The sequence below is a fragment of the Euleptes europaea genome, chromosome 2, assembly GCF_029931775.1.
Source record: "Euleptes europaea isolate rEulEur1 chromosome 2, rEulEur1.hap1, whole genome shotgun sequence".
Classification (NCBI taxonomy): domain Eukaryota; kingdom Metazoa; phylum Chordata; class Lepidosauria; order Squamata; family Sphaerodactylidae; genus Euleptes; species Euleptes europaea.
Window position 1 is genome coordinate 125,549,789 of NC_079313.1, and position 17,972 is coordinate 125,567,760.

General features: G+C 44.9%; 1 protein-coding gene across 1 annotated transcript in view; it reads left to right on the plus strand.

The window, feature by feature from the left end:
• Positions 1 to 14,891, plus strand: part of RAB22A (RAB22A, member RAS oncogene family) — a 28,630-nt gene extending 13,739 nt beyond the window's left edge. The window contains exons 3-7 of the mRNA XM_056844555.1: positions 1,569 to 1,650; positions 7,910 to 7,981; positions 8,067 to 8,173; positions 11,320 to 11,429; positions 14,758 to 14,891. Of these exons, the coding sequence (XP_056700533.1) occupies positions 1,569 to 1,650; positions 7,910 to 7,981; positions 8,067 to 8,173; positions 11,320 to 11,429; positions 14,758 to 14,855 (469 nt within the window). The 3' untranslated portion in view covers positions 14,856 to 14,891. The remainder of the gene's footprint in view (positions 1 to 1,568; positions 1,651 to 7,909; positions 7,982 to 8,066; positions 8,174 to 11,319; positions 11,430 to 14,757) is intronic.
• The last annotated feature ends 3,081 nt before the right edge of the window (positions 14,892 to 17,972 follow it).

Consider the following 17,972-nt stretch of genomic DNA (forward strand, 5'->3'; position numbering starts at 1 on the left):
GCTGGCTTGCGGGCCGGATAAAAGCCCTCAAGGGGCCGGATCCGGCCCTCGAGCTTTATGTTTGACACCCCTGCAGTAAAGAATGCTGAGCACCTTTTTCTTAAGAAAACAGAGTTCAACACATTGTTCTCTGTGACCTGATATTGGTGACCAGAAGCCCGGGTGGGAGCTATTTTCACTTCAGGTTGTGTGTCATTTGACACATTACTCATTTGATTCAACGTAGGTAGACTGCATAGAAAAGGTTACTGCTCGTTGAGTACGAAGCCGTTTGTGTAACTGAGCACAGGCAACCATTTACTGTGCCTGTGCCCGGTTTGACTAAAAGGAAAATTATGTGATATTTCAAAAAAGGCCCAGAGAGCAATGATGCTGGCCAGATTCACAATTGACAAAATTAGCTTTCCCAGTGTTTAAGTGTTGTATTGGTCTCTGGAATGCAGCCCAGCGTTTTAAGAGCTGTTTGGTTAATAACATTAATCTTAATGTGGATGAACTGTGTAGTCTTTCCTGCCTGGCAGAAAGAGAGCTCCCTCTTCCTGCTACTGGGGAAAAACTGTACTCTTACTTTTACGGTGTGAGCATGAAGCTGTTTTCTTTTACAGTATGGCACTGCTTTATGGCAGCTTTATGTATTTATGGCACTAGTGATCCAAAGGGGGGGTGTTCCGCTTTCTTCTTGAGCCAGCGTGGTGTAGTGTTTAAGAGTGGTGGACTGTAATCTGGAGAACTGGGTTTGATTCCCCACTCCTCTTCATGAGCAGCAGACGCTAATCTGGTGGACCGGGTTGGTTTCCCCACTCCTAAACATGAAGCCTGCTGGGTGACCTTGGGCTAGTCACAGTTCTCGTCGAGCTCTCTCAGCCTTACCTGCCTCACAACGTGTCTGTTGTGGGGAGAGGAAGGGAAGGAGACTGTAAGCCAGTTTGATTCTCCTTAAAAGGTAGAGAAAATCAGCATATAAAAATCAACTCTTCTTCTAAGCCCTGGGCCACACTAGACGTTGTGTTTGACACATGACTGCCATGAAGGGCTTGCAGTCAGATGGAAGCTGCAAATGGCCCTGTGAAATTCATTTCTGAAGTGCATGGATCCCCAATTTGGATCAAGACTGTGGTGTGGGGGAGGGACTTCACCTCCCTACATTCTGTTTTCCTGAACGGAATCAGCTCGGGGGGGGGGGTTCTCTTTGCCTGTATTGCGGGCCTGCATGTATACAGGTAGTCTAGTGATGGAAACAATTGGATCCTAGCTGCATAACGCTGTCTTCCCACCTTGATAAACTTCAGGTGTTCTCCCTTCTACTGGATATGGGAAATACAATTTGAAATCTTCCACCATTATAAAACCACATCAAAAGCTAGTGTGTGAAAAGTCATATGTGTTTGGATTTTTTGCAAGGTCTTTATACAGAAATTAACTTGAGTTCCTTGGAGGAAGGGTAGGATAAAAAAGTACTAAATAAAAATAACCTGAAAAATAATATATGTTTCGGAAAAGCTCTCAGTTTTGGTGTCTGGTGTTTAGAAGGTGTTTTGTGATGCATTCTTGTACTAAATACTTTTCAGGGCATCTTTTATGACCAAGACAGTGCAGTATCAGAACGAATTGCATAAATTCCTAATATGGGATACAGCAGGACAAGAACGAGTAAGTACATAAGATGTTGTTTTTTATTGGTCAGCGTGACTAACTTTGCTCATAATGTGTTAATGGTGTAATTCACCAAAATAAAGATTGCTGTATCCTTCTTTCTAGTATGTTTCCTGATTTTTAGAGCTGTTCTTTAATGTTCCATAGCCACTTCTAGATGACATTTTTAAGCTACTCATAATGAGTTCTCAAGTTATTCGGGGTATGCAGGGAATACTAATATTTATATTTGAGTAAGTATCTTTCATTTAATTTAAATTAATTCGCTCTTTATCAAATTCCAAAAATTGAATGTATCAATGTTTTCCTGGATCTGATTATACTGTTCATAATCTGTTTATACAGCAGACAAGAGTGCTGCTGTTGAGAGCCAGCGTGGTGTAATGGTTAAGAGCGGTGGTTTGGAGCAGTGGGCTCTAATCTGGAGAGCCGGATTTGAATCCCCACTTCTCCATATGAGCTGCGGAGGCTAATCTGATGAACCGGGTTGGTTTCCCCACTTCTACACATGAAGCCAGCTGGGTTACCTTGGGCTAGCCACAGCTCTTAGAGCTCTCTCAGCCCCACCTATCTTACAGGGTGTCTGTTGTGGGGAGAGGAAGGGAAGATGATTGTAAGCCAGTTTCCCACCTTTCCACTTAATGTCACTCTGGAATATTGCTTCCTTTTCTGAGATATTCCAGGTATAGGGTGACTTTGCCCCAGTGTGAGCTCTAGCCCTGTGGCAAACCATAAACAGATTCTAGCAGACGGCAAATCCACGAAAGCAGTTTTATTGGTTATCATCGACAGGTTTCAGAAGCCATATTCAAAAGGACACTAGTAAGGGGCAAAGGCAAGGTACATGACATATATGGAAAAGCAAAAGGAGATAACTGGTAACCCAGGCAACCCCCCTCCCAGAGGCAGGAAGGAGTACTTGGCGATTCCCACAGTATGGGAATCTATGAAGACTAAACACGGGGCATGGACTGGCCTTGGACAGAATAGCAAAACAACGCCTGGAAGCACAACCACGAACTGACCTCATGGCCTGCTCCTGACACCCAGAATTTTTCCCCCCAGGAATTTGGTAGGTGAGCATCATTCTCCATTAGGCTGATAGCTAGTTAGCACAGAGGATAGTCATGTAATGCTGTGACAATTTTCAGTTTAATCTTAAATTGTAGAACCCTGGCTTTAGGATCCAGTTGATTTAAATATATATACTTATCTGTCTGCATGTGCCTGAAATCTCTCTCTATTAGAGTGTGGAATACTTTGAGAGAAAAGACAGGATCCTCTTTTCTATTTTTACTTAAGACATAAAACTGGGCTTTTGCAATGGAAGTAACATGATACTTACTCAGCACTGAATAAGCACTGTGGTCTTCCTGTACGCAGGCAGCACAGGGGTGCTGTAAGGCAGGGGGCCTAGGAATCCTGCATTTCATCACCAATAAAAGAAAGTATAGAGATTTAAATTTCTCAAAATTGTGAAGCTATTGTGGGAGGGGTTCCCCAGAAAAAAATGGAAAATTTTTGTGGGGGGATTGAAATACGCGATGCTTACTATCAAACCAAAACTTTTTCTGAACCACACGGACTGTGCAATCCTAAGGGGTGCCCGCTCTGTCACGGCTGGCTGCTGGTGTAACCATGGTGCCACTTGTCTGCCCCCTGAAGGGTTTGGTTAGTAACCGGCCTGCAGGAAAAAGACTGTGTAGCTGGGTTTCTGAGGCTGCAACCACGTCAGTGTCCCCAGCAACTGCGCTGTAGCATACCAACCAGGTGTTTGGTTGTGACGGCTAAGCCGTGACAGGCAGGCAGAACCAATCCGGGGCCGGTAGCTCCAGGGGTCTAGCCCTGCACTTGTGGTGGGAATGGGTGTGGCCCGGGATGGAGGCTTTGTGTTTGTGGCAATTTTCCTTAAAGGGACTGAACCCTGCCCTCAGTAACTGGGCAGCTGCAAGAGTTTGCAAAGGCCCCAGCAGTCACCCTCCTGCGGAGACCCCAAGCAGGTCATACGGCGCAAAGAGGGCCATCTCCTCAAAAGGGGCAAGGGGACACATATAGCACACAAGGCACACTGTTCCCCAGATGTCCGATTGGGACAGTTGCCTCTCTTCCTTCCTTGGAAAGGGCTGACTCTCCAGAAACTGTATTGTCAGAAACATCTTGTGCTTGCAGGCGGTCTTGGGGTCCCCAATCCATTCCGACTACAGCGACTCAGGTCCTGGTCAGGCGAGCTTGGAACAAGGAAGCACATCCTGGTGCCACTGTGGGTTTCCCCTGCTGTGTGAGAGTGCTCCAATGTCTCCCAGGTAGCCATGAGAGGCCCTTGGCATTCTAGGTCCCCACCAGGCATGGAGACCCAAGGAGCCCCTCCCCCCGTTCTGCTGGCCCGTTCCTGTCCTTCACACCAGCACATCCCCTTTCTGATCAGCTGGGAAGTGAATGAAGGGTGGGAAGTGAAGCTCCTGTCATGCAAATGGAGCCCCTCAAATTAGAGGGAAACTGTATTGAAAAAGGCCTGCTTAGCCCAAATGTGGAAATTTCATAGTCCACTAGTAGAAGAAGAGTTGGTTTTTATATGTCAACTTTCTCTACCACTTAAAGAAAAATCAAACAGGCTTACCATCACCTTCCCTTCCCCTCCCCCAACAGACACCTTGTGAGATAGGTGGGGCTGAGAGAGCTCTAAGAGAGCTGTGACTAGCCCAAGGTCACCCAGCAGGCTTCATGTGTAGGAATGGGGAAACCAACCCAGTTCACCAGATTAGAGTCCCCCACTCTTGTGGAGGAGTTGGGAATCAAACCCGGTTCCCCAGATCAGAGTCGACCGCTCCAAATCACCATGCCAAACCACCGCTGTTAACCACTACACCACGCTGGCTACTGATTGTTCCGGGGGGGGGGACCCCAGGTGATTTTTGAATGACCATTCAAATGTCCCAGCCACACACCCCTGTGGGAATGCTTGGGCCGGGGAGGGGGGATGACCAGACAGTGCAGGCATTGTGATTTGGTGGCAGCTATAGCTGCCTGTTCTAGAATTACACCCAGTTTTTAATTGCTCCCCCTATTTTTCACCAAGTAGAAGAGGGAAGAGTGGATGACCAGGCCAAGGACATGGAGTGGTTATTCCCCCCTCCAGCCGTCCCTGTCCCACAGGGGTTACTGAGTAATTATGTGTGACTTGAGGGGATGGCTATTGACAGTGTGACATCACTTCCAAGAAACCCCAGAAGTGATGTCAGTTCCTTTCTATGGTAAAACCATAGTTTTTGGCAATCCCTAGACTTTCAACCAATTCTTAATAAAGGTGTAGTGTAACTTACGAGTTTTTCCAGAAGTGACATCACACCATCAGCCAGTGGGCATTAAATTTTATTTTTCTTCTGCCACCACTCTAAGCGGTTGTGGGAAGCACCAGCTAGAGGCAAGGTATTCCCCACTAGGAGGTCTAGCAACCCTGTATGTCACTGTTGTACAACAGTTTCTTTCTGATGGAACCAGATTTCCTTAGAAAAATGACTTGCACTATGTTGTGCTTTTTCAGCAAACTGGTGAATTAGTGAATTAATGAACTCTGTCCCCGCTTGCTCTTGTAAGCAGCCAATATCAGTCAAACTGCTTCTGTTATTAGTCACCAGACTTGCAGAGTCTGAAAACAACATGAGTGTAGCTATGAAGTTTGGCTCCTTCTTTCTGTCAGCGTCGCATCAATCTATAATAATGAAAGGAGGCATCTGCTCCTTCTGTTGCAGGCGTAACTCATCACAGAAGTGGGGTAGAAATGAAGTAAATCTATAACCATTGCCAATTGCAAGCAGGGTTAAGGTTTCTGGAGGTAATCTGGGCCCGGATGTAGGAAGTTGGGAATGTGGAGGCAGCACAGATGGGGAGGGTGGAATTTAACCCCTTGTTTACATAACAGACCTTCAGACAATTTGTAAATCAAGAGGTCTGCTTGGGGAATAATACTTGTTGGAATAATACTCTAGAGGGAGCAACTTCATTGAAAGTATTTATTCTTATAGGAGAAAAATGTGGCTGTCAGGATCTTGGGGTTGGTAAACTTGCTCCCCAAGTTAAAAAAAAAAAACTCTTTTCAGATCCAAACAAAACAGTATTATTTAATACGTAACAGCAACATAATAAAAACAATAGAAACCTGAAGAACTGTCCTTGTTAATTTCAAACTTAACAATATTCTGAGGCTTTTCTACCTGCGTTCTCAGGGGGAGCGGAATCTCCTCTTCCCTGCTCTCCAAAGTAGCAGCTCCCTTCATGGACTCCTTTGACACTGGCTGTAGTCAGGCTGCTGGAGCCTAACAATCTCCACAGCTGTTCTGCCCTGCCTGGTCTACAGCGTCTTCAGGCACCTTCCACGTCGTAAGGGATTTCTCTGCTGTCGGTGTCTAGATTTCAGCTCTGTCTTTGGAAGGCCTCCAGAACTCTTCCTCTGAGTCTGCGTTTGAGTCTCCCTTTTGAGTTTCTGTGTCTCCTTGTGTCTGAGCGCTCAGTCTACTTATAGATTGAAAGAGGATTGAAACCTCTACCTTTTGATTGGCTCTTATCCAAGCCTGCTAAAAGGGTCACCCAGATTGCTACGTCCCTGCTGCCTGATTGGTTCTTTTCTTATCCAACTAAAGACCAATATCACAGCTCTATTTTCCCCTCCATTTTCTTTGATGGGTTAACTTTACAATTCCTTAATTTGCATGATTGTTATGTTTTTCCTTACACAACCTGACATTAAATTCATTCTAATACACATACATGGCTATTTACAACTACAAATATATACATGGGGTTTTTGATTCCCTCACAGTGGCCAAACACCACTTCTGGGGTTAGCCTGCGGAGTACTGATTGATTGATTTGTGCCCTGCCTTTCTCCCCAGTGGGGACCCAAACCATCTTACATAGTTCTCCTCTCCTCTGTTTTATCCTCACAACAGCCCTGTAAGGTGCTACTGGACTCCTACTCTTTTCTACTGCTAGTGACAGACTAACACGGCTGCCCGTCGTGACCTGTGAGATGAGTTAGGCTGAGGGAGTGTGACAGGCCCCAGGTTACCCAATCAGCTTCCAAGGCATGAGTGGAAATTCGAACCCAGGTCTCCCAGATCTTAGTCCGACACTCTTAACCACTACACCACACTGGCTGTATGTGGGGGCAGAGCCCTTATAAAACAGTATTGTGAGTGCAGCAAGATAGGAGTTGGTGAGCAGAGTGAGCTGGTGAGGTCTATTAGTAAAGCTAAAATCCAAATACTGTATGTTTTTAAATTCAGGTGTTCTAGAATCATAGAGTTGGAAGTGACCACCAAGGTCATCTAGTCCAACCCCCTGCACAATGCAGGAAATTCACAACTACCTGCCCCCCACACTCCCAGTGACCCCCTACTCCATGCCCAGAAGATGGCCAAGATGCCCTCCCTGTCATGATCTGCCTAAGGTCATAGAATCAGCATTGCTGACAGATGGCCATCTAGCCTCTGCTTAAAAACCTCCAGGGAAGGAGAGCTTATCACCTCTCGAGGAAGCCTGTTCCACTGAGGAACCACTCTGTTAGAAAATTTCTAATTGATATACTTTTCAAAATTGGTTTTGGTCAAACAAAATGTATCCAAAGTACTCATCATTAGAGGAGAAAAGAATTTAACATAAGAATTTAAGAAAGGCCTTGCTAGATCAGACCAAGGCTCATCAAGTCCAGCAGTCTGTTCACATAGTGGCCAACCAGGTGCCTCTAGGAAGCCCACAAACAAGACAACTGCAGCAGCATTATCACGCCTGTGTTCCAAAGCACCTAATATATTCGGCATGCTCCTCTGATATTGTAGAGAATAGGTACTTTGCACTTATGTCTCTCACACACCCCAGTCTGCAACAGTTTCTCCTCCAGTTCCACCACCCTCTTATTTCTTCAAACAGCTCTGCCCTTGCTGCCCTATATACCTCTAATGACATTATATATATCCTATCAAAATGTCTGGAAGGAAGGCATCATGGTGTAGCCTGATCTCATCAGATTTTTGGAAGCTAAGCAGGTTTGGTACTTGGATGGGAGATCACCAAGGAAGACTGGAGAGGAAGGCAGTGGCAAACCACCTCTGCTTCCTCATTTGTGTATGGTGATTAGAAGGGCTCATAATATAACATCACAGAGCATTTATTTCTCCCTAGACTGACTGCTCCGGTCACCCTTTGTGGTCTTTTATGTGCAACTGACTACATTTTCTACCATGCTCTTCATTATTTACAGTTCCGTGCTCTAGCACCAATGTACTACAGAGGGTCTGCAGCAGCTATTATAGTTTACGACATCACAAAAGAGGTAAGAGGGGAGTGCTCGCAAAAAAGAAAACTCTTGCGTCCACGATACATTTGTGTGTTGCTAACTTATGTCCCCTCCATTTCAGGAGACGTTTTCTACATTGAAGAACTGGGTGAAAGAACTTCGGCAGCATGGACCTCCCAATATCGTTGTAGCTATTGCTGGAAATAAGTGTGATCTTAATGATGCCAGGTAAATTCAGGAAGTGCTGCTCAGCTATAGTTTTTGGAAAACTAGCCTCCAGTCCAATCACTCTTGGTAGTTAAGGTGAACTAGACTGACTCATTGGGAGGCTGGACTGGTAGGAGGTGCTGGGCTGGTGTAGACTACGTGGTAGGGTGGGCTGCTTGGTAGACTGGTCCACTCTAGACAGCTAGACTAGACTACTTAATCAACTTAGAGTGGTTCCTCAGTGGAACAGGCTTCCTCGGGAGGTGGTAAGCTCTTTTTCCCTGGAGGTTTTTAAGCAGAGGCTAGATGGCCATCTGTCAGCAATGCTGATTCTATGACATTAGGCAGGGAGGGCATGACAGGGAGGGCATCTTGGCCATCTTCTGGGCATGGAGTAGGGGTCACTGAGTGTGTGTGTGGGGGGCAGGTAGTTGTGAATTTCCTGCATTGTGCAGGGGGTTGGACTAGATGACCCTGGTGGTCCCTTCCAACTCTGTGATTCTATGATTCTAAGTGCCTTATTTGAGTTGGGCTTTTTTTAACATCTAGTGCAGTTGGCTTCCAATATATGTAATACTCTTATTGGGTACGGTTAGGAGCAGGGCATACTGTATAAGTAAAAACAGCCCCCAGGGCTTCTGCATCGTAGAGTGACTACATAAGCATCAAATTATGGGACCCAGCATGGTGTAGTGGTTAAGAGCGGTGGTTTGAGAGCGGTGGATTCTGATCTGGAGAACCAGGTTTGATTCCCCTCTCCTCCACATGAGAGGCAGATGCTAATCTGGTTAACCAGGTTGGATTCCCCACTCCTCCACGTGCAACCTGCCGGGTGACCTTGGGCTAGTCACAGTTCTCTTAGAGCTCTCTCAGCCCCACCTTCCTCACAGGGTGTCTGTTGTGGGGAGGGGAAGGGAATTGTAAGCCGGTTTGATTCTTCCTTAAGTGGTAGAGAAAGTCGGCTTATAAAAACCAACTCTTATGATGATGATGACCATCTAGGTTGGAGGAGATAGTTATGAGACAGATACAAGAGTACAGTTGCCTTTGACTATCTGCTTGTTACCAGCTGTTACAAGAAAGCTTATCTGTGAAGTAACTTGTGTAGCTGCAGTATTTCTCAACTTTTTCTAATGAGATCCCATACCTTTTGATGATTAAGGTTTTTTTATTCTTTAGAAACCATAGCATGTGAGCAGTCACAAAGAGAAGTGGTATTGGGTAGAAAGGTATTCAGATTGGGAGGGGTTGTGGCTCAGTGGGAGAGCATCTGCTTGGCATGCAGAAGGTCCCAGGTTCAATCCTTGGCATCTCCCATTCAAAGGACCAGGGAGTAGGTGATGTGAACGGTCTCTACCTCACACCCTGGAAAGCCACTGCTGGTCTGACTTTGATGGACCAATGGTCAGATTCAGTATAAGGCAGCTTTGTGCGGGCATGTGATGAACACATGAAGCTGCCTTATACTGAATCAGACCCTTGGTCCATCAAAGTTAGTATTGCCTACTCAGACCAGCAGCGGTTCTCCAGGGTCTCAGGCAGGGGTCTTTCCCATCACCTCCTTGCCTAGTCCCTTTAACTGGAGATGCTGGGGATTGAACCTGGGACCTTCTGCATGCCAAGTAGATGCTCTACAAACTGAGCCAGAGCCCCTCCCAAGCTGTACGAATGTATACACCCCTACTTGTCACCTGGAAAGGAAGCCAGCCCTACTATTGGAAGATACTGTTTGAATTTATTAATTATATTTTTGATCCGCCTTATGGATTCAGTACCAGTCCTTGTACATTTAATGGCTTAGATCCTATGGATATATTTCACCAACAGTTGCGTTTTCCTCTGGCGCAAGGAGCTTTCCACTGATGCTAGAGTAGAATCTCCTCTGTCAGTAGCTCCTTGTGCCAGAGAGAAGTGTTACTGTTTTTGGAATTGATCTGTTGGATCCAACCCAGCATTTATATTTGGTCAGTGTTGCTGGAATCCCTTCCCGCCCTTATTGCAGTAATTACTGCCTTGGACTCCTGATGTGAAAGGACTTTTGCCAGAAAGTGGCTGATCAGAGGAGCCCAACTTTGTGCAATCTCATTCGACTCATATATTAGTAACTCTCCTTGGAATGCTGCCGTGTTACAGAGAGCAGTATGCTGGGTAAGAGTATCTTATGGCCTGATCAGTAATAACCCTTCAGGAGAGAGCCGAAAGATTGCACTTCTTAAGTTGGGACACCGTCTGTGTTACATAACTCCACTCCTGTTGCATGACCTCATGCTGTTTCACACGTATAGAGAGAGCATTGACAGGACTGCTATTGCCATTCAGTACATTCATACCCCACCTTTATCCCCAGTGGAGAGCCAGCATGGTGTAGAGGTTAAGAGCAGCGGAGTCTAATTTGGTGAACTGGGATTGATTCCCCACTCCTCCACATGAAGCCTGCTGGGTGACCTTGGCCTAGTCACAGTTCTCTCAGAACTCTCTCAGCCCCACCTACCTCACTGGGTGCCTGTTGTGTGTGAGGGAAGGCGACTGTAAGCCAGCATGATGTAGTGGTTAAGAGCGGAGGTTTGGAGCAGTGGACTCTGATCTGGAGAGCCGGGTTTGATTCCCCACTCCTTCACATGCGTGGTGGAGGCTAATCTGGTGAACTGGATTTGTTTCTTCACTCCTCCACATGAAGCCAGCTGGGTGACCTTGGGCTCGTCACAGCTCTCTCAGCCTCAACTACCTCACAGGGTATCTGTTATGGGGAGGGGGAGGGAAGGTGATTGTAAGCCGGTTTGATTCTTCCTTAAGTGGTAGAGAAAGCCGGCATACAAAAACAAACTCTTCTTCTTCTTTGAGACTCTTTACTGTCGAGACATTTGGAGGACGTTTATTCATAGGGTTGCCATGAGTGGGAAGCGACTTGATGGCACTTAACACACACACGCACACACACACACAGTGTTGAGGAAAGCAGGATATAAAAAAAATTGTTCTTCTCTGAAGTGACTCACAATCTTCTCCATTTTGCATATGTTCCAGATGCTGTGGCGACATAAGCAGGTTTAGATTACTGGCTGAAAGCACTTTTTACTACTGCATTTAACCCTGCCTACCTCTTCTGTTCTAAAACTGATATAAACCCTCATACTTTGTTTGTGATTTGTTCTCTTTCTCCTTCCTAGAGAAGTCATGGAAAAAGATGCTAAAGACTATGCAGATTCCATCCAGGCGATATTTGTCGAGACCAGTGCAAAAAATGCAATAAACATAAACGAACTCTTTATAGAAATTAGTAAGTACTGTGTACTCGTAAGCCAATGCGATGTGTGTTGCCCCCTTTCCTTTTCTTTCCTCGAGTTTAAAGACACCAAAAAGGAACTTTGTTGCTGTCTTAGCTTAGATTGCTTCCTTTTCTATCCTTATGCCCCAGTTTCATTCGTGTCATCATTTTGATAGGCTTGACATTGCAGTATAATTTCTCTTGGGTCATTCGTACAAGATCTGCAAGCTTGCGTTAGTCCCTAAACCGCTCTCCTTTAAAAAAAAAAAAAAAAAAGCAGCAATGGAGTGCACCTGTTGTAATTCATTGTAATTGAAAGAAAAATGTTGGAAATGTCAAAGTGAAGTGGGAACCTTTTACCATCAATGGTGGAGCTGTAATAAAGTGGAAAAAAATTGGAAAGTTATTCATGAGGAAATCTCTAAAATTATTGAAGCAAAAATCCCACTTAAACTGAAAATATATTTACTGGGTATCTTAGGACATTAGAAAAATAGTTGGGAGATATCTTTAGATACTTAACAACAGTGGCAAGAATCACATGGGAGAAAAAAATGGAGAACAGAAGAAGTACCCACATTGCATGAATGGTATCAGAAAGTTATGGAATTGGCCAAGGTAGCTAAGTTAAGTAAATATATAGAAGATAGCTGGGTTTCCGACTTTAACATTGATTGGAAGGTATGGTCTATATAAATCAGTACTTTAGAGACAGAAAAATGACCTTAGGTTTTAGCTTAAATTTATTAAATTGCAGATTAAGGTGAAAATAGTCAAATAGTAAATAAAGTAAAGATAGATAGAATTAAAGTGTATATATTTAATATTCTGTTCTGTATGAGGAGAGCTGGAAGTCGGTTTCTTTTTGTATTTCTGTATTGTTTTATATTTCTCTTTTCTTTTTTGTGGTATTTAGGTTTTTTGTATATTTTGCATATTTTGATATATTCTGTAATCTTGCATACCACAATAAAAATTAAAAATTAAAAAAAAGAACCAGATTTTAGTTAGATGTCATGAAAGGGCGAAGAGTGGAGAAATTCTGAGCATGTAGAAATTCGCATGAACAAAGGCATGATAGCGGATTCGTCTCGAGATGGTAAAAGCCAAATATCCTTACAGTCCTGCAAGATATACATAACCGCTTAGACAAAAAGCTTTCAAATTGGAAGCATCCCAAGATATGATGCGTGGACGGATTTCATTTAACTGTCATCTGATCTCCATGGATGGTCTTTCCCTCCTGCCCCCCCCCACCCGCCGGCTGACCATCCCAGAGTGATGAAAAAGGCCAGTGATGGTGGCTGAGGAGGATCAAGATGGTACCGAGAGTAAGCGCTGTTGGGAAGGGTGATTGTCCCATGGATTCATGTCCTGTAAAATAGGGTTAATCTCAGCAAGGCTCAGTGAAATTTATGACTGAGCTGAGAGTCGATCTCTAATAAATGATGTGGCAAGACTAGGATTACGGAACTGGGAGGCAGTGCAAATAAAAACCGTCCAAGGCATGACATGCTATAATGCAGAAAGTAGGTTACAAATGGAAAATCAAGGCAGTTGACCAGAGTTCCCCAACATTTTTGAGCCTGTGGGCACATTTGGAATTCTGACACAGTGTCATGGGTGCAGGCACAAAAGGGCTTCAGTCACACAGTGAAGATCTTTATGTTGTAGCAGCTGCTGCCAAAGCAACATTTTTAAAACTGCACAGTCCATCAGAAGCCTTGCTGGAGAAAAACCCCACCTGGCTCTGCCCACTTTCTAAAAACACTTGGTAAGCACCGGGAAAGGTTTCGGTGGACACCATTGCGCCCACAGGTACCACGTTGGGGACCCCTGCAGTACACAAAGATGGTGCATACAATGAACTTTTCAATATTCTACAATGTTATTTCAGCAGCCTAAATAGCCCAGACTAGCCAGAGTTCATGAGAGGTCTAAGCAGGGTCATCCAAGGACATTACTTGGATAGGAGGCCCCCAAGGAAGATCAGAGGTTGCTATGCAGAGGAAGGCAATGGCAAACCACCTCTGCTCTTCTCTTGCCTTGAAAGTCCCATGAGGGGCCATACGTTTGTTACAACTTGATGGCTTGTTGTTGTTGTTGTTGTTAGAGTTGGTTTTTATATGCTGACTTTCTCTACCACTTAAGGAAGAATCAAACCGGCTTACAATCACCTTCCCTTTGCCTCCCCACAACAGACACCCTGTGAGGTAGTGGGGCTGAGAGAGTATGACTAGCCCAAGGTCACCCAGCTGGCTTCATGTGTAGGAGTGGGGAAATAAATCCAGCTCACCAGGTTAGCGTCCACCACTCATGTGGAGGAGTGGGGAATCAAACCTGGTTCTCCAGATCAGAGTCCACCACTCCAAACCACCGCTCTTAACTATTAAACCACGCTGGCTGGATTATTACAGTCCTCTCCCTTGTAAAAGCAACTTCCTGAGCTGTCCCATTTTACTGCAGTTCTGTGCATAAAAATGCCCTCCTCAAAATTTATGCACTTTCAGCAAAATTATGAATTTTGTGGTTCTCTCCAGCGCACAAAGAAGTTAGCGTGTGAGTGCTATCTGGAGGTACAGGAAGGAGACTGCTGCTTTTCTCCCCCTCCCAACCATAATAACAATTGTATGCCATCAATTTGCAGCTGACTCATGGCAACCCCATGAAGTTCCCACCTCATGGGCTTTTCAAGGCAAGAGACAAGCAGAGGTGGTGTGCCATTGCCTGCCTCTGCATAGCAACCCTGGACTTCCTTGGTGGTCTCCCATCCAAGCACTAAGTAGGGATGACCCTGCTTAGCTTCTGAGATCTGATGAGATTTGGCAAACCTGGGCAATCCAGGTCAGGGCCTCCTGACAGTAATGGCCTTTCAAATGGTGATGAGCTGTGCTCGCTAGGCTAAAAGGTGAGAAACGTGGAATAGTGGTTGTTACAGTTCATTCCTAAGGAGAGTTACTCCAGTCTAAGTCCATTGAAATGAATGGGCTTAGACTGGAGTAACTCTCCTTAGGAATGCACTGTTAGTGGTTAAGAGCAGTAGTTTAGAGCGGTGGAGTCCAATCTGGAGAACCAGGTTTGATTCCCCATTCCTCCACATGAGCGGTGGAGGCTAATCTGGTGAACTAAATTTGTTTCCCCACTCCTACACACGAAGCCAGCTGGGTGACCTTAGGCTAGTCACAGTTCTCTTCGAGCTCTCAGCCCCACCTAACTCGCAGGGTATCTGTTGTGGGGAGGGGAAGGTGATTGTAAGCCGGTTTGATTTTTCCTTAAGTGGTAGTGAAAGTCAGCATATAAAAACCTTCTTCTTCACATTTGTTGCTTTGATTCTTTGCAGGTCGCAGAATCCCGTCAACAGACACCAACCCCCAAACTAGCGGTAAGGGCTTCAAACTTAGAAGACAGCCTTCAACGACAAAACGAAACTGCTGTTGACTGAGAATGTAGTACATCAGACTAGCTTTTATAACATATTTTGGCCTTGGAAGTTACCGGTTTATTTGGGGTACATTGTGTCAGTAGATCGCTGTCTGCCTGGTGTTTGTACACCCCTAAAATGAGCCAACTTTGACCTAAATACGAACGCTGAGGAGACTGCAGCTGTCCTACTGTTTCCTTGCATACAGACTTTCTCTTGTACGCAAAGGGAATCCATCCTCAGTTTCCGCTTTGGCCTTGTGAAAAAAAGAAACTCAACCGTACAGATGGTAGAATTTATATTTTATAGATATTTTTTTTGTAAACAAAAGTTTGCCATTTTTTGTAAAAGAGGGGGAAGGGAAACTAGCACTTTCATGGATTATGAAGGGAGCGTGTGACACCTGTGGATTGAAATTTTAGCTCTGATCCTTGATATGGTTCTGCTCTCCTTCATCTTCATTGCTCTAAGCCTTACGGTTTTCATTCTTGCGTCTCCTGAGCAGGGGGTGAACAGCTGATGAGCAGATAGCTGCGAAAAGAAAAGAATGAATGGAATTGATAAGTGACCAAATCAGCCCATCTGGTCCATAATTGCACTTTTTATTATTTACCGATGATATTGTAAAAATACGAACACGGTCTTTTTCTTTTCTTTCTTTCTTTTTTTAGAAGTGGCGGAAACGTAGACAATCTTATCTGTATGCTTAATTGTTTTAGGAACGAATCAGTAGCCTCTGTAGAACTTTTTTTGATAGTTTTTTTTCCTTCTTTGAGGCAGCAGTAAAATCCTAGATGAAATTGACCAAACTTAACTTGATCACAAACTGACAAACGTCAGTGGCTGTCCCCACAGGAGTGCTGAACGGCATCTGAAGGGCATCTTTAATTGCTTAGCATGTGAAAGTTTTTATAACTCTTATTTATGAGACCATTGCCTGAAGTATTATAAATTATGCAAGTGCCATAGGTTTTTTAAAAAAATCTGTTTTCTACCATCCATCCCTCACCTGTTGGGAAGAGTCCTAAGGTCAGAGTTGCTGTCGGCCTGAGGACCTGTAGCCTTGCATCAACTAGCATCCAGAAGACACTCCCCTCTGTGTCCAGTAGAGGTTGCTGCTAGTGTACTTTGAGGCTTCTTTATAGAATCCATCACCTCTGCATGATGAAACAAAAACATGGAACCAAAGCCAAGTGGGGCAGCGTAGATCGTTGCCTTTTGCTCTTGGGCCTACCCTGAAGTGTAGCTTTTCTTTTTTTCTTGTTTTTTTTTAAGTATATCAGCTTTTAGCTTTGTAGGGGGGTGTTTCCCCCCATTTTATATTAAACTATAAATTAATCTTGTCCCTATTATAGTATTTCTCATTATTTATTATTGTTGCAACCTGCCAGTAGGAAAGTACCTGTGCTTCTCCACCTCCCCCCGTTAGGATATAAGCATTTACTAAACTCACAGTGTGTAAAACGAGCCTCAAGACGTCAATATTTTATGTTAACCGAGAGATGTCTGGGGTGGCGTGCTCCCAAGCTGTCACTTGCCATTTTACCCTCTTAAGTAAGTGTTTTCAGCTGAGAAGGAAATTTCAAAGGATGCATAGGAATGAAACAGCTTGCGCTTCAAAATAACGGGGTGTGTTATTTGGAGTAGTCCTTAATGCAACTGATGGGCCGTGATTAAGTGGTGTGATTTCAAATTGCTCTGATCAGAATAAACAGTTTTTAATAAAATGCATGGGTTCAAACTTCCCTAAAGAGTCCAAAGTTCTAAGATCGTCGGGTAAACAATTTTGTACATGGTGCTGGCAGGGTTTAGTCTGTGTGTGCGAACAAACTCCCTGTATCAACTTGTGTTTCGCAGCAAATCTTTTTTAGCACAGCATTCATTGTGACTGATCGATAAATGTAGGGATTGACCTTCGAACATTTACAGAGCGCTGCATACCTCACTTAGTTTGTAGCATAAATCTGCTGTGAGTTTTTATTTCAAGAGTCAGTTGAGCTCAGTCCAAAAAGCCACTCATGTTGGCAACGAATATTTTGCATTGGGAGCTGTGCAACGTTTGCAGCCTAGAGTAGCACGCTGTCTTACAGGCTGACCCAGGACGTCTGTCTTGCTCGGCAGTCTGGATTATTAAGCCTCTGGGAAAGCACTGTGTGTGGGCAAATCTATTGTGTAGTGCGGATTTGGTTCTGAGAGGCAGTGTGGTAAGGATGCTGAGGCAAAGACTTCTCTTTGTGGCATTTGAAGGCATATTAGTCCCTGCAAAGCTAGCTAAGTTACAACAATGCTATAGTGTAACACACAACCCATTTTGAACCTGTATTGGGTTTCAGCAGGAGCTTCAACCCTCCCCCCCCCACTGGACATCCAGAGTGGTGTAGTGGTTAAGAGTGGTGGACTCTAATCTGGAGAACCGGGTTTGATTCCCCACTCCTCCACAAGAGCTGCGGAGGCTAATCTGGTGAACCGGGTTGGTTTCCCCACTCCTACACATGAAGCCTGCTGGGTGACCTTGGGCAAGTCACAGCTCTCTTAGAGCTCTCTCAGCCGCACCTACCTCACAGGGTGTCTGTTGTGGGTAGGGGAAGGGAAGGTGGTTGTAAGCCAGTTTGATTCTCCCTTAAGTGGTAGAGAAAGTCGACATAAAAACCAATTCTTCTTCCTCCTCCTCTTCTTCTCCTCTTCTTCTCTGTACTGCACAACAAGCAGCCACTGGAACCCTGGGATGCTTCATTACCTCACAAGGAGCTAATGTTGGGGAGAGGGAAATGAGAGAGCCTGGTATGCATGTGCTGGCCCTTGTGTGCCTGCAGGAACTCTTTTGATCCTTGCTAGGATGCCTGATCTTTGGCAACAGTCCTCGTTTATGAAATTGCACTTTGCTATCAGCATGGGGGGGGGGACTGTGGCTCAGTGGCAGAGCATCTGCTTGGCATGCAGAAGGTCCCAGGTTCAATCCCCGGCATCTCCAGTTAGACTAGGCAAGTAGGTAATGTGAAAGACCCCTGCCTGAGACCCTGGAGAGCCGCTGCCAGTCTGAGTAGACCATACTGACTTTGATGGACCAAGGCTCTGATTCAGTATAAGGCAGCTTCATGTGTTCATGGTTTTGTACTTACCTTAGGGCAGTGGTG